The 16,214-nt window shown below is 42.6% G+C and overlaps 1 protein-coding gene across 2 annotated transcripts; it reads right to left on the bottom strand.

Moving 5' to 3' along the window:
- Positions 1-5,214: 5,214 nt before the first annotated feature.
- Gcsam (germinal center associated signaling and motility) lies at positions 5,215-15,971 on the bottom strand. 2 transcript variants are annotated; one of them, XM_021185580.2, is made up of 6 exons: positions 15,851-15,938; positions 13,302-13,367; positions 10,447-10,503; positions 9,506-9,552; positions 7,620-7,648; positions 6,283-6,645 (listed from the first exon to the last, which is right to left on the bottom strand). In XM_021185580.2, the coding sequence occupies exons 1-6, from the start codon at positions 15,877-15,879 to the stop codon at positions 6,328-6,330; spliced, it is 546 nt and encodes a 181-aa protein (XP_021041239.1). In that variant the 5' UTR covers positions 15,880-15,938; the 3' UTR covers positions 6,283-6,327. The 2 variants fall into 2 exon arrangements, with proteins under 2 accessions (XP_021041240.1, XP_021041239.1); XM_021185581.1 differs by lacking the exon at positions 13,302-13,367 and having other exon boundaries at positions 5,215-6,645; positions 15,851-15,971.
- Positions 15,972-16,214: the final 243 nt, after the last annotated feature.

Raw genomic sequence — 16,214 nt, 5'->3', positions numbered from 1 at the left:
GACTTTACTGCTGTGTTCTCGCTGCTGTAAGTCCACTGTGCTTTTTGTTTCATGATGGAATGAGACCATGAATCAAAGTAAACCTATCTCCCATGAAATTGCCCTTGGGTGGGGCTGGAAGGGTGGGTCTGTTCGAATCTGGGTACGGGCTTGGTTTGTTCCCTTCTCTTTAGGGAAACACTAACATGTAAGTACCTTAGTTTTGATTTTGACCACTGGGTCACAGAGAAGAACTTCCAAGGTATGAATTCTGGGTGCAATATGTTATGGTTAACATGAAGCATACTGAGATGTTTGGAGAAACAATATTATGCACATATACACTGTTTTGTTCTAGAAGATAAGTTTTGTGGTCACCACACATCTTGATGACAGGAATAACACCCGGTTCATCCTAAGCTTTCAACAAATATCTGTGAAATAATTGAAGGGTTTAGGACGAAGCCCTGTTGCTTTCTGAAGTCATTCGGCTCTGGGTAGAACACTTGTCCTGTTTTCAACAAAATTTCTAGCCATATGCCCAACTCCTTTTGGTTTGCAATTTAATTTTTTTCTCTATATTTTTTTTTCGAGACAGGGTTTCTCTGTGTAGCCCGGCTGTCCTGGAACTCACTTTGTAGACCAGGCTGGCCTCGAACTCAGAGATCCGCCTGCCTCTGCCTCCCAAGTGCTGGGATTAAAGGCGTGCGCCACCACGCCCGGCCTATATTTTTAATCTTTAAAAATCTTTATTTAATTTTATTTATGTGTGCTTGAGTGTACTTATTTATTTATCTGTGCTTGAGCATATGTATATGCATCACATGTGTTCTGTAGTTGGAGGAGATCAGATGAGGGCACTAGATCTCCTGAAACAGTTGTGGGTGCCACAATGATGCTGGGACAGATGCCAGGTCATCTGCAGGAGCAGCGAGCACCTTTAGTCATGGAGCCATCTCTCTGGCCACCTGTAGATCTTTTTTTGAGTCATGTGGGTTTTTTTTTTCTTTCTTTGCATGCATGCATAGATGATACCAGTGAAGCAGACAGGAAAAGAAGTTGCTAATGTTATAAGATAAACAAGACCTGTGTGTATGGAACAGGAAGCAACAGAGAAAAAAAAATAGCTAGGTTTAACTGTAAACAATACAAACTGTCAAATTTGTGAAGTTCAGAGGCTAGGTTCGGGAAAAAACAAAACAAAACAAAACAAAAAAAAAACCAAAACAGCCATATGCAGCAAGAGAAAGCCTCTTTCCCCCTGTAGGTTCTGCTGCTGACCTGGAAATGCATCTGTTTCCCCTCACCCCACGCCATGCCTTCCATCCTGTTATTCCCAGGCTTTCCATCCTGTCCCCCACCCCATGCCCTTCATCCTGTTCCCTAAGCCTTCCTTTCTGCCCCTCCCCATACCTTCCATCCCAAGATCCTTAAGAGGCCATCCTCAGGCTGTACTAATCGTGGAAGAATTTGAACTTGTCAGTGGTACATTTCCCTGCCTTGTCTTTGCCCCTTTCCTATTTCGCTTTTCTGTTTTAAATAAGAATGTATTAAAAGAATGGTAGTTTATTTATAGGTGCTAATGCGAATGTGAGCGGAAACCACAAAAGCTGCGGTGGCCTGCACTGTGGATCTCTCCATTTTATCTGTGTACTGTTTGAAGCCCTATGGGGGGAGGGATGTTTATTTTTATATTTGTAACTTGAAAGAGTAAATTAGAAACTCAGTCTCAGTTTCTTTCTTAAGAACTAGGATTCTTTTTTCAATCTTTCTCTCCCTTTCTCTCTCTCTCTCTCTCTCTCTCTCTCTCTCTCTCTCTCTCTCTCTCTCTTTCTTTCTTTCTTTCTTTCTTTTCTTCTCTACTTGTTCACTTAAGATTCTGATCACTACCCAGCTCCTGGTCACCCCCTCCCACAACCTTCCCCTGTTCCACCTCCCCTTCTGCTCTGAGTGGGGAAGTTGAGTATCTCTCCACCCTGGCCCATCAAGTATCTCTGAGGCTAGGGGCTTTCTCTCCCACTGAGGACAGACAAGGCAGTCCAGCTAGAAGAACATATCTTGCATGCAGGCAACAGCTTTTGGGATAGCCCCTGCTCCAGTTGGTCCAGACCTACATGAAGACCAAGCTACATGTCTGCTACATATGTGCAAGGGAGGCCTAGGTTCAGCCCATGTATGTTCTTTGGTTGATGAAGAACCAGGATTCTTTAAGTGAGGGGTTGCATTACTAACCTCCTGGAACAGTACACACACACACACACACACACACACACACACACACACACATCTGCACTGCTGTATACTTTCTGCAAGACTGCACAGTTTCTTGAGAATTCTTGAAATGTGTGGAAAAGAGGATCAGCATCAGCCTGTGGGGTGCCATCAGTGAGTATGGGTTTTTTTTTTGTTGATAAATTAAAACATATAAAATGAAATTCCATCCTCCATTTTTCCCTTCTCATCCCAACTTCATAGGTTTCTTTTTGATAGCCCATGAAGTCCAGTTAGAGCTCTCCCCATGTGTATGTGTATAGGGCATTCACTGGAGATGGGGAACCTACCAGACACCACCTCTTCCAAGAAGAATGACCCCTGACTCCATCCTACAACTCTCCACTGCCATTAGCTCCTTAGTAAGCATGGTGCTGGATAACATCCACCCCATCTATGCCAGAGGACAAAGTCTGAGCACTGTGGCAATATTTGGACATAAACCCTGCTATGAAATTGGAGGTATTTTATATATTATGCAAGTACATCAGCTATATTTTCCTGCCAACAATATCTGACAGAAGCAAAAAGTGGAACAAGGCTTATGTTGACTCAGAGTTCCAGGGGTCACGGTCCATTATGACAGACAACATGGTAACTGGAGCAACTTAGTCTGCAGTGGTGGGAGTTTGTGACAAGGACATTCATACCCTGACAGATAAGGAAACAGATGGCTCCAGCCAGAACTAGAGCAAGGATTTCCTCTTCCCACTCAGAGAGTCACTTCTGTTAGCTAGGCTATAAGCCCAAAGGCTCTGTATCTTTTTCAAACTGTCACCAGCAGGGAACCAAGTGCCCGGGAACTATGGGACATTTCATGTTCAAACCACAGCAATATGCTGAGTTCAGTTCGTAGGACTTTTTTTTTCAGATTTAAAAACATTATTGGTATATGTTCTTGATCGATACATAATATTGATTACAACACAAATTTAAATTTAAATTTTTTTTATTATGTGTGGGCTGTTCGTGTATGGTTATGTGTAAGTGTGGATGTCAGAGGACAACTTTCAGAAATCAGTTTTCTCCTTCAAATCCAGGGTCCTGGGATCAAATCCAGGCTGTCACGTTTGCTCAATAAGCACTTGAGTCACTAAGGTGTCTCATTTGCACTCATAGCAGACGCTTTGAGATACCCCAAATGACTCTTTAATCTAGAAACATGGCTGTTGTGTAATCTTCTAATTTTACCATGTGAACGTGCTTCTTGGTCTAAGCATTTAGACTTAATGAGGTCCTGACTTTTTTTTAAAGCATTTGCTTTTGGGGTCAGGTAATACGTTATTAATGAATTGCAAACAAATACAGCTCATTGTATCATACTGGAAATATTTCCATCGCGTTTCTGCCACAAAGGTTTAGCATAGAGTTCTAACATAGAGCCATCTGTTTGATGTCTGTCTTGCTGGAGGGAACTTGGGGACTCTAAGCACTTGTTGCAGCAGCATGTCTTTTCCCATATGCTTTAAAAGGCATCTGCTTCTCTCTATTCTTTGCTATCGTTTATCCTCAGGGTCTATGATAGATGATATAATGTCGAGGGTTTTGTTTTGTTTTGTTTTTATCAACAACACAAAGTTGAGTTACCTGGGAAGAAGGAACATCAGTTTAGCAATCTACTCCATTGGCTTGACCTGTGGATGTTTCTTTGGGGCATCATCTTGATTGATGATTGATGTGGGAGGGCCACCCCCTTGCAGTGCCACCCCCCTGATCTGATGACCCTAGGTTGTATAAGAAAGGAAACTAAGAGAGTCATGGAGAATAAGTAGCATTTCTCCATGACCTCCACTTCAGAACCTACCTTAAGCTCCTGCTATGACGGACTATACGTCAAGTAAACCCTTTCTTCTCCAATTAGCTTTTGGCCAGTGTTTTATCCCAGCAGCCTAAAGCAAACTAGGATGGATGATTACATATCAAATGCAGCTATCCAATGTATGGACGCAGTAGATTGAGCCTATAAGTATGTGGATTGGGCTGAAAGGAGGGCAAAAGGAAAGTAAGATTTAAATCCAGCTCTGGCCCCCACTTTTCCCCCCACAAGCTACGTGTTACATTTTGTATAGCATTTCTTATCTCCATGAACACATCCTTTGGACCCAAGTGACTTCTGGCCAAACACTACACTTAGGCTTTTGGATGAAAGATATCTGTGAAGAAAAGAAGTTAATGGAGACCGAGGTACTGAGATCTTGTTGGCTCTGAAAGTGATCAACTGCTTTATGTCTCAGCAAAGCCACCCAAAGGACCTTAAGCCACTGCACTTACAGTGGGCACTTGGCCTGCTTTGTACTTTCTCTGTCTCTCTCTGTCTCTCTGTCTTTGTCTCTGTCTCTGTCTGTCTGTCTGTCTGTCTCTCTCTCTTTCTCTCTCTGTCTCTCTGTCTTTGTCTCTGTCTCTGTCTGTCTGTCTGTCTGTCTCTCTCTCTTTCTCTCTCTGTCTCTCTGTCTCTGTCTCTCTCTCTGTCTGTCTTGTACATGCTAGGCAAGGACCCTACTACAGAGCTACCCCTGTGGGACATTTTAAGTAAAGAGTTATTCATCTTTGATAACAAAATAGAAAGTAAATACATAGTCCTTCCCAAGCTCATCTCAACGAACATCTTGACCTTTTAGCATCCCTAAAATTAGGACAGTGGCCATGACAACACCTTTCAGATGCAGGTGTGAATGTACAAATAGTCTCATTTGCTAGTAATTGTTTTAGTCTTGCTTATCTCTTTTGTGGTTTAATATTTTCCCGCCAGCTCATTGTTCTCTGCTCCTAATGAGTGTATCAATAACCAAATGTAATCCTCTCCAGTTTATCTCAAACCGTGACTGTTTAAGGCAGAGGTCTGCAAGATTATTATCTAGAATAGGTTAAATTACAGATATTTTTAGCTTTGTAATGTCTCCGGTCTGTGTCACAAATCAATTTTACCATGGTTGAGCAACCATAGATAGTATATAGACAAATCAGTGCAGCTGTGTTTCACTAAACGTTTATCTACAAAAATACAGGTGGTGGGCTAGATTGGGCCAGTCAGTAGGTTGTGTATCATTGGCTAACTTAGCACAGAAATGATTCCAGAAAGTCCAAAGAAAACAGTGGTGGAAAATAAAGACTCGAGTCAGAGAGGGATGCTCACCGAGAAAAGGTATGTGTTAGTTCTCTCATGTGGACATTGCATGCATGCTGGACCATTTATGGAGAAATTTACTGTATCATATAGCACATGCAGCAGCAACACTGACTTGGAAGCCAAAATAAAGTTCTGCCACTAATGCTGATACTGTAACATGGGGCAAACAATTTTCTCTCAGTAAAAAAGAAATAGTGGGGTTAAAGTCTTTCCAGAAACTTTCCACTTTGTCAGTTCCTGACATTATGGTGGTTCTACTGAGATTTATGTGGCAGCATTTGAGCTGTCACTTCATAGCTGATCCCTTGCCTACCCTGGAGGAGGTTCTGAGAATGTTTTCCTGTACCATAGGAGAAAGACAATTCTGATGAGAAACTCATAGTTTAAATATATAGTTTAAAATTTTATTAATGACTGTACAGGAAATTCCAAGTCATGGGGACCGTGAATCCAAGGACACTGTGTAAAGGATGAATGTTAGACCTATGGAATAACAGGAATATTGCCAGTTTCCATAGCAAGTGGTGGTACTAAGCTGGAATTTAACAGTGATGAGGGATTCTCTCTGGGGTCCTGGATCACAATGAGTAAACTTCCCCTGACTGCAGAGTAAAGTTGTGGGGACAATTTGTAAGAACTTACTGAGAAGAGCAGAGCCTTTTGTGGTACACCCCAGTGGAGATACCAGGAGCCCTTCCTACCACAGATTATTTTTAACACCACTCAGAAACAAAGGTGGTCACTCCTTTTTTCAATGCAATGTGCAAGACAGTTGTTTAATTTTTGAGTATTTAACTATTGTTAGACTCTGAGAGGCTTGTAGAGTCTGCCCTACCAAGGGCCTCTAGAAGAAGTAAACTAAGGATCTCCCTGATCTATGGCTGCCTCACCTAGAGTCCCTAACTCCTACATTTATCTGTCAGTGCTAAACAAACTCCAACCTAGTCACTTCATTGTGGATAAGAAAAGTGTGTCTCATAGGGGGTTGTAAGTGGCCTTGGCTGTTGAAAGGCATGTGAGGAGAGTCTGCTGGGCATAAGAAGTTCATATTCATCGTCTGTGGAAGGTAGGGGCTGAGGGGGAGAAGAGAAACGGAGAACCGAATACTCAGTCTCTGTTCCTCTTGAAGATTCTTTGTGTCTCTCAGCCTTGTTAGAGACGTTCTCATAGAACCCCTCAGCAGGGTTCACTGATGGCCTTCCCCTGACAGCTTCGTGATCAACAAGGATGTAGCACAACTCTTCTGTGTAGGTCTCGTTAGCATTGTCCTGCAGGTCAAAGGGAAGGCACTATAAAGATCTGGCCTCTTTCCATTCTATTTATACTTCAATTAACGACACAGACCTGATGGGGGCAATTCTGACTTCCTCTACCACTGTCTTCTCCACCCCTCCATCGTCTTTCCTAAATGGCTGCAGGAGCATTCCAAACACTAGACTAGATGATGGAGAGTCCATGTCACCCAAAGCACATAGGTGGCTTAGTGTGTCCCCTTTTCATGTAGTCCAGAGTGACCCTTGACCAACTTGTATACTTTCCATGGTCTTAGAACTTTGGATGTGCTTATATAACATTTAACTACTCATCACGATGTTGTTATTCTTTGAGACAAAGTCTCCTGTATCCCATTCAAAATGTAGCAGAGGATGATTTTGAACTTCCATTCCTCTTACTTTTATCTTATGAGAACCACAGAAGTATGTGTGTCACCACACCTGTTTTACGCTGTGCTGGGGCTCAAACCCAGGGCTCCCTGCATGCTACATAAGCACTCTCTACAAATTGTACTATACTCACAGGCTCCTCATTGCAGAATATCATATTATTAATTTGAGAGGAGGTTTCATTAATAGGGAAATCTCAGGAGCTAAAAATCAGAGGCAGTAACGTTCAGTGGAAAGTACATGGATATTAGAGGGAGCCTGGGTGTTGAATGTTGGCTCTGGCATCTTTCAGCTGCATGACTTTGGGGGATATAACTTCATCCTTTACATTTTGCTTCTGTGAAGTCAGAGGACACAGCAATAATATGGGTTGTTGTGACAGTTACATGAGATGCCTATCAAAAGCTCACCACATAAGATGCCTGCCATCAACAAAAGGTATGGCAAATGTTAGCACCCTCCAAGTTATGCAACAGGAGAGCTGATATTTCTGCCACCAGGCACTGCAAATGGCGTTGGGTTTCAGCCCTGGCATTTACAGGGTTCTTCCAGGTTAGGATCAAAAGGGATCTTATTACCTGAATGGGAGCTGAAGTCATCCCTTCATCTGCAGAAAGAAAATACATTCAGTGAATCACAGGTTAAGATGTATGCAGCCTGACAACCAAGGGACAGCTGGAGTAGTCTACAGAAGTTTATAGTCAATCCCTAAGAGTCATGGGACAGCATGAAGAAGCCATAGCATAGCTTGCTCAGGCTGCTAGGTCCAGTGGAGGAAGGTATTTTTGCTGCACCTTTAGGCAGCAAATCGCATTCCTTCTCTTCTCTTTCCTCATGTAATGATCATTGTGTACCTACTTGGTAAAACACACTAGGGAGGAAGACTCACCAGAAGTAAGTGTGCTGTCTCAAGGCTAGGCAGAGAACATACCAGACAGTGTGAGAGTCCCACACAGCAGATAGGAGAGTATTCTTTCTAACAGGTAATATGGGATGGTGGTAGCAGAGGGACTGGTGCTTGAGGGAAGTTTTTGGAGCAGGGAGCATGGAGGCTTAATATTTATGTTTCTGTGGAAGCAAAGCAATTTTTCTAAAGATCATCTACTCCAAACTGACTGGCTTCAACCACAGAGCAGAGGCACACTTCCCATGCCTGGCATCCAAGCAGAATAAGTAGGAAGAAGGGAGGCAGAGCTGATCACAGATAGGAGGACAACATGGTCCATGGGTTTATATGTCTCTTAATACATCACTGCAAGCTTTTATGTCCATGTGGGACTTCACTGATTGTCACTAGAAGAAAGGGTTCTGAATTTTGTCACCAGTGGCCTTCTTTCTGTTGAGTTTTCTTTGGATGGAAATTGGGGTTTGCTGGGACCTTGGGATGAAAGAGCTCAGGCTAGGAGCACTAGGGGCCGCACAAAATACCCACAGAGCTCCTAAGCACAGAGACTCAGTGCATGGGTGAGCTATTCTTTCCACTTTAAACCCAGTGAGGGAAAGCCACACCTCCTTATATTCTCTCTCTCTCTCTCCCATTTACTGCTACTCTCCAACCACCCAAACCACCCACCAGATCATGTGACTTTAACCCAGCACTGATCTGTCCCCACAGCCTTGTAAGAGGTCTGCTGGCATGACTTCCTACCAAGGGTTCTGCCACTGGGCTGGATGATCCCTTAATGCAAATCTGACTGTACTGGCTGGTTTTGTGCGTCAACTTGACACAAGCTGGAGTTATCACAGGGAAAGGAGCATCATTTGAGAAAAATGCCTCCATGAGATCCAGCTGTAAGGCATTTTCTCAATTAGTGATCAAGTGGAGAGGGCCCCTTGTGGATGGTATCATCTCTGGGCTGGTAGTCTTGGGTTCTATAAGAAAGCAAGCTGAGCAAGCCAGGGGAAGCAAGTCAGTAAGTAACATCCCTCCACGGCCTCTGCATCAGCTCCTGCTTCCTGACCTGCTTGAGTTCTAGTCCTGACTTCCTTGGTGATGAACAGCAATGTGGAAATGTAAGCTGAATAAACCCTTTCCTTCCCAACTTGCTTCTTGGTCATGAAGTTTTGTCCAGGAATAGAAACCCTGACTAAAACACTGACTATCCCTCATCTTTTGGAAAACTTCTCCATTCTTTCCTGTTGCTCTTAAGGGGAGGACCAAAACACTGAGCTGCCTCTCTGTGCTCTGGCTGGCACATTTGTTGCCAGCTAGATCCTTCAGTTTCCAGATCAGGCATTGATTGAGGAATATGGGGGTCAATAAATCATTCCCTGTATCAATGAGACCACAGTCTAATAGAAACAAACACACAACAAATAAACAGGGCACTGGATGAATCGGCGCAGCACTATGTGTAGGTTTTTGGTAAGGATATCCTCACTGGGCTTTGGGGAGCATAGGGAAAGGGCGTTTTAGAAATGTATGTGCATCAGAAGTAAAAATGATGGGGAGATGAGGACTTACTTTGCTTTGGAGACTCTTGTCTGGCTTTAAATGTGCCTCTGTTTTTCCTGTAAGAAAGGAATGTAGATGGGTTGTCTCAATATTTGAAAGCTCTCAAAACATTATACTATGAGACTTCACTTCCAATCTTTGCTAGGTATTATGCTTTTATAATACTTCTTTGAGCACATAGGAATAAAAGAGTAAGAGGGAAGATATAAGATGATGTTAAGCAGAAATATCTTCCTTTCTCCCTCCTTTGCTTGCCTCTAGTTTGAAATGTGATCTGCACATATATGGTGTCAAGAGGCTACAGTTCGGGGGAATATTTTTGACTCAAACTTCCATTTTGTTTTTACCATGCAAATGAAGGAGCAGGCATTTTTCAGTCCCAAGCCCAACCTGTGATCACACAAGCAGAAAACCAAACATTTTCCTTTAGAGTACACTGCACAGAAGGGTCCCTAGAAATATGTTAGAAGCCCATTGTTATCTGGTGGACAAAGACACAGTTGCTATAAGGATGACCACTGGTCTGATATGCTAAGATTACTTAATGTCATTATCAATCAATTAGCTACTTTTAGCAATCCTTTTACTCTCCCAGATTGTCTCAGGTTGGACAATAGATTATCACCTGGAATGCATCTTCTCCATGCAAAAGGCAGAAATGTGTACTTCTATACAAGGGACTTACAATGTGAATACTCTCAATACTAATGGGCAGTTTCATTCTTGCATCTGAGGCTTACATTTGTGAGAAGAAGCCACCACCCATGAAGCAATTATTCTTGATTCTTACCACACACCAGGGGCTGTTTCCTTGACTGATTCTCCGTGACTATATCTCAGCTTGGTACTAGGCTTGGGTGTAGCCACAAAGAGGAAGGAGCTTACAGGTACAAGTACCACACTGAATACAAAGGTGGAGAATTAACTCCTTGGAGCAATGCTTTACTTACCAAGGAAGGCAGGAGCATCCTTCAACAATGTGACAACAACTCCTGCCCCTGAAGTATCTGAGAGAGATGACCAGAAGTCAGTGAGCCTGGTTTGTTTCTTTTTTTGTTTGTTTGTTTTGTTTTTTGTTTGTTTGTTTGTTTTTCGAGACAGGGTTTCTCTGTGTAGCACTGACTGTCCTGAAACTCACTCTGTAGACCAGGCTGGCTGGCCTTGAACTCAGAAATCCACCTGCCTCTGCCTCCCAAGTGCTGGGATTAAAGGCGTGTGCCACCATGCCTGGCTTAAACCTGGTTTCTTAAGCTTTATTAAAGGTGACATTTCCCCCAACCCCTAGTTGCTTATTTCTTAGGTGAGTTGGACACGACTCTATGACACTGTCATTTTCTAACCAGGGATAAATCCTTTCAATATTATTCTCAATAAGGGAAACAATATAATTAAAACCCATAATTCTAGTGATTTACTTGAATATCTGAAATGGAGTTATCTCCAGAAAACCAAGGTTCAAGCCTATAGATATTTGAGAAACCATTTTGTGTGTGTAGGGGCAGCTACTAAAGTGCATATATCACACAATGGGAATAAAAGAAAAGGACGTGGGGATAAGGGAGAGAAAAATTGTAGAGTTGAGGACAGTAGGTCTAATGAAAAGACAGGCACCTGGCATTGCTGGCATCCCTATGATATCACAGACTTTGTCTCTCTAATTCATGGTCCCGTGGTTATGATACAGCTTTTCCTGTGCTACCCTTTCTGAGGGAACTCCAGGGATACCTCACTGTCAGGCACATTTCTAGATATCATAGAGTTCTCTCTAATCGATCGTACCTATTCTCCACTGTAATGGGCTAATTACACGGCCATCTCCTTCCTACCCTAGCATGTGAACCTCACAAAGTTCATTATATCCACCCACTCCATCATAGCTTATCTCACCAGGGTAGGCCACCCTCTCTGATATACATAAACATCTGATGGAAATATAATGAGTATCTGTGTGCACGGCCACCAAAACGGAAGGCCATCAGATCTACCACCCAAGCGCTGATGGTATAGCTACATCAGAAGGCTTGTGCTTTTTATGGTAGCAGATGGAAAGCCAACTCTGAAGTGAGACATCTAGGATGATGTCTAGCTTTCTATGATTCTTTCCAAATTGATGGTAGAAACTAAAACCGTATGGGTTACCATAAAATCCTCCTGTAATGCACTACAAGTACCAGTTGTGTTCTATAAAGACATTTGGAAAATACCATTATAAAATGTGTCCCCAGTGAACTTCCCAAGTAGTTTCCCCCAAAGAGCAGCCCAGGAAAGGCTGGCTGCAACCTGTGGTCATGGGAGGGATGACCAGTTTGGTTGAACATTTTGGTGGCATCTAGGTTTTATGTGATATCAGGATCTTTGGGGCTGTGGGACACAACCATTTTCCACTCTTTTTTAGGTCACCTTTAGTGTACTTTGTGCCCTGTAAACCATTTGCTTTCATCTTCCTATTCTGTTGTTAAAAGACATCATAAGGAAACTCTTGAGTCTGACTGGTGTGTAGAAAGTAGGTTCATTAAGGGAATAAGGAAGCGAAAGGTAAGGGAACGGTTGAGTTTTGAGTTACTAGATCTATATTTCTAAACATCTTGAGCCACAATTTCTTAATTTGTAAGATGAGGGTATATATTCTACTTACTTCATGATGCTGTAAGGATCATACAAAGGTGATGATGGGTAAAAGAGATTTGAGAGCTGTCCTCCATACATGGCAGCCCCTTGCCATGAAGTCTTGCATTTTAATGTGTGTGTTTGGTTTTGAGTGAGTTTGGATAAGTTGACTACAACATATTCAAGAGTGCTGGAAAGAGGCATATCTTTAGATATGCCTGCCAGTGAGCTAGGCCTGGAGTTCTTCCAGAAAGGGTCACACAGGAAAAGCTGTATTGTGACTGTGAATTGCAGAGACAAACCTCTGCAGTATCAAATAGACACCAACAGTCCCAGGCGCCTGTCTTCTTAAAATGTTTACTGTCTTCATGTTTATGATCTCTCTCTCTCTCTCTCTCTCTCTCTCTCTCTCTTTCTCTCTCTCTCTCCCCCATTCTTTTATTTTATTCCATCATGTGATATACACGCTTAAATAGATGGCCAATGACACCTCTCAAAATACATAATTCTCAGCTTGCACTGAAGAAATTCAGCCTTGGATGGGAAGGACTTTTGGGTCCCTGTCTCTAAGATAGTCTTGGATTTTCGGTTTGTTTTCCAGGTCCTCTCTCAAATGTACCTCCTGAAACACTGTGACAATTGCTGCCAACTTCTGTAGGTCACAGAACAACAGGCTTTGCCACAATTTGAAATTCTTAGACCTTACTTAGGTCCTAGTATGGTACAAGGTTCTTTACTTCGTTGTTGCCTAAGACTGAGTACTCAAAAGGCCACCCAGGCAGAATGCATAAAGCTGTAGTAGATTTGCAGCACTGGCTTTTACACAAGCAGCTCTCCACAAGCCTTTCCCCCTCATGACATGGGAGAGTGCATTTAGCTCAGAAATAGAAACTCAAGGCTTAACATGACAAAGCTAAGGTAGAGATCTGAGCACAAAGGTATATTATTCCACAAACAAAGAAGCAACAGGATTTCAGATCTTTATTTCAGGTTGTACCAGGGACTTACACATCTGATTTCCTGTTGCCAAGGAGACACAGGCTCTTAGAATAGCAGCATGTCTCTTGTTCAGTGTAAGGCAGTCTTGTTGTCTATTTGTCCTTCACACGCTCACCACCATAATGGATGGCCTCAGCTGTGGGGGACGTGTAGCCTCCGCCCTGATAAATGCTTCTTTCTGGGTAGCATATACTCTCACCTGCATGTTTTTCCCTTGGCACTGAGTCTCAGATTCCAAGGTGTCTCCTGCATGTCCAGCTGCCATCTAAGATTTAAATATCAGAAATGGACCAAGTGTTTCCTTCCATAATTCCCACTGAAGTTTTATGTTTCTCTCAACTTTTTTTGTTTTGTTTTGTTTTGTTTATGTGCAATCCTGAACCATCTAAGCATTTCCCTCATTGCCCTGTCATCTATGAATGGCCCCTTCTGAAGCTCGGAGCACTGCCGGTGGTTTCAGATCTAACATCTTTATCACTACAAAAAACAGTGCATCTGTGATGCTAAAAACATTCCTGAGAATCCTCATCAGCCTGAAAATACCACCTCACAGGGAGAGGCCTGGGCTTCTCTGCTCCTTCTCTTATTCACTGAGGTTCCAGGGCCTGCACCCAAGTAATGGGCTTCAGTGAGTTAGCACCTTTCTCAGAAATCCAGAGAACAAGGGATATATAGAAAGGGAAGGAAAGAATAAAATAGAGACAATAAAGTCATTCACTTGATTGGATTTCTGTTTAAACTGTTTTTTCCCAATTTGCTGGAAATTGAAAATATGAAGAAATAAAATTGTTGAGTACTTCTTTGTATGCACCAGTCTTTTTATGTGCTGCATTCCATTTAGTTTCAGAACAAGGCCATTGGTTGATGCTATTGTCCTGTTATATACTAACAAGGAATCTGGGGACAGTTTAGGCAACTTGTTTGAGGTTCTACAACCAAGAAGGGGGAAAAGCTAGGTTTCCTTTTGGGAAAATGCTTTTCTCTAAGACCTTGGGCTCTTCCTGTTAGGAAGAGATATTTTCTATCCTCTGATCTACAGAGACATAGAAAGGAATGTGCCCATGGGGATAACAGAAGAAAGATGGACAACAGATGCCAGCACAGGAAGAGGGATGCTGGAATAACTGGGCAATTATTTAGGGATACAATAATATCTGAACCATGCATTGATGTATAAGACTAAATGTAAACTAATAAATCACACAAAAATGAGTGTGTGAATTGGTAAGGAAGAACTACCAGGAGTGAGCACAGGGAAAGAAACCTAAGGGATTTCCTGAAAGAATTGGATCATCTTTAAAATGTAGTGAACACAGAAATAAAAATCTAACCACAGACTAGAAAAAATATTAATTTCTGCAATATTTATGAGAAAAAACTATTAAAAATACAAATAGCTTTTAACTTCAGAAACAAAATACACTAAACCTCAAAGAAAAATTAATTGAAGGCATACTGGCTCTTAGTAGAAAAAGAAGTACAAGTGACTATCAGATATAGGAGCTAAAATGAAGACTGTGGGTATAAAGCTGTAACTGTAAGTGTGGTTACCAGCTCGTCTCATCTTCTTCTGCTTGTATTTCTATACACTTCACCTTCTCATAGTAAATATACTTTGGTGTTACACCACTTAACCCCACAGCAAAGTTCTGAAACACGAAAGTGCAGGTGTGTCATCTATCACTGCTTCTTCATCTATACCATATCTTTATCTTGCTTTCTCTCTCCTCAGGAATGCTTCCAGTCATCAGTCTAGCACTGACTACCTGCTGTGTGCCAGAAACAAAGGCAAGAACCAGGCATTCACAAAGCAGTGAGCAGAAATTAAGAAGCAATTGTGCTTTACAGGATGTCACAGGGAGCTATAAGGGCAGCCATTCATAATCTTACTAAGGCTACTAGAAGGGGGAGGAGGGTTGGGAGAGTCCAGGGCAAATACTGGCTCTCTGGAAAAGATATGAATACTGCCAAGCCTCCTTTGGGTAAGTGGCATTTGTGCAAGACCTCATTTTTCTATGTTCCCCTTTATATGCTATTTAAGACCAAGGCAGCAAGGAAGACCCCCTGCCAGAGATCACCAGACTTTATACCATAGAAATTCTCTTATTTTGTGTGATCATATTTTCTTTTACATGTGTTCTCTTTGATTGGATGAAAGATTTGCTCTGAAAATTGAGAAGAGTCCCCCATCACTGAGACCTTCTCTGTCAGGGACCATGGTGCCACCATCTACACTTGGAACCTCCAGGTAGGATTATAACAATTTTTTTTTCCATTTAAAATGAGGAGACCAAAGTCCAGGAACATGAAGGCAAGTCTTCTCCCTAGTGACATGACCTTTTCCTTAACCTGCTTATAAGTGTACTAACTGCCGCCTCAACATGGCAGGAAATGTGGTGTTATTTTAAATTTATAAAGACTCCCCAAAATGGTGGGCACATATAACTCATTCAGGAACATCCAGGGTCCAAGAAAGGATGCCTTTCCCCAGCCCCAGGACAGATGTTTCATTTCTTAGATGGACAGGAGTCCTCCTTTAATAAGTTCTTTCTCTCATTTCACCTGTTCTTATGTTGTCATTGTCTGTATGTGTGAAAACCTGTAAGGATGTCACATGGTGTATGGATCAGGAGGGACTGAATTCTTGTCACACCCCTTCCCTAGTCTGTTCACCCTAAAAGCTGTCCTCTTTTTTTTTTTCTTTCACCTCTGGCTCAGGTCTCTGCTTGCAGGAGGGGGTGAGCTCACCTGGTTGTCCTCTGCAAACAGTTCCCCATGAGGCGGGCCTCTCAGCACCTTCCCTCTGGTAGTCTCCACTTCCTTCTCAGCCGGCTTGCACCTTGGTCTGGCACTGTGCTCTGTAACTGGCAGTTTCCGACTGACAGTAGCTTCAGAGCTGCTCTGGTCACCCGTGTAGAGTCAGAAAGAGGAGGTGCCTGCCTGACGGAGGAGGAGGAAGAGGCTGAGGGGGAGATGAGAGGCACATTTGTGTGTCTTGAAAGGCCAGGGCCTTGATGCACCAGACTATTAACCAAACGAAAGAAAGGGTGGTTAGGGAGAGGGTTAGCCACTAGGGAGTCCCAAGCTTTTCCTAATGGAGGAACCATGGGAG

This window comes from Mus caroli, chromosome 16 (assembly GCF_900094665.2).
Source record: "Mus caroli chromosome 16, CAROLI_EIJ_v1.1, whole genome shotgun sequence".
Classification (NCBI taxonomy): Eukaryota; Metazoa; Chordata; class Mammalia; order Rodentia; family Muridae; genus Mus; species Mus caroli.
Note: the sequence above shows the minus strand (reverse complement) of the source record. Positions and strands in the feature narration are given on the sequence as shown.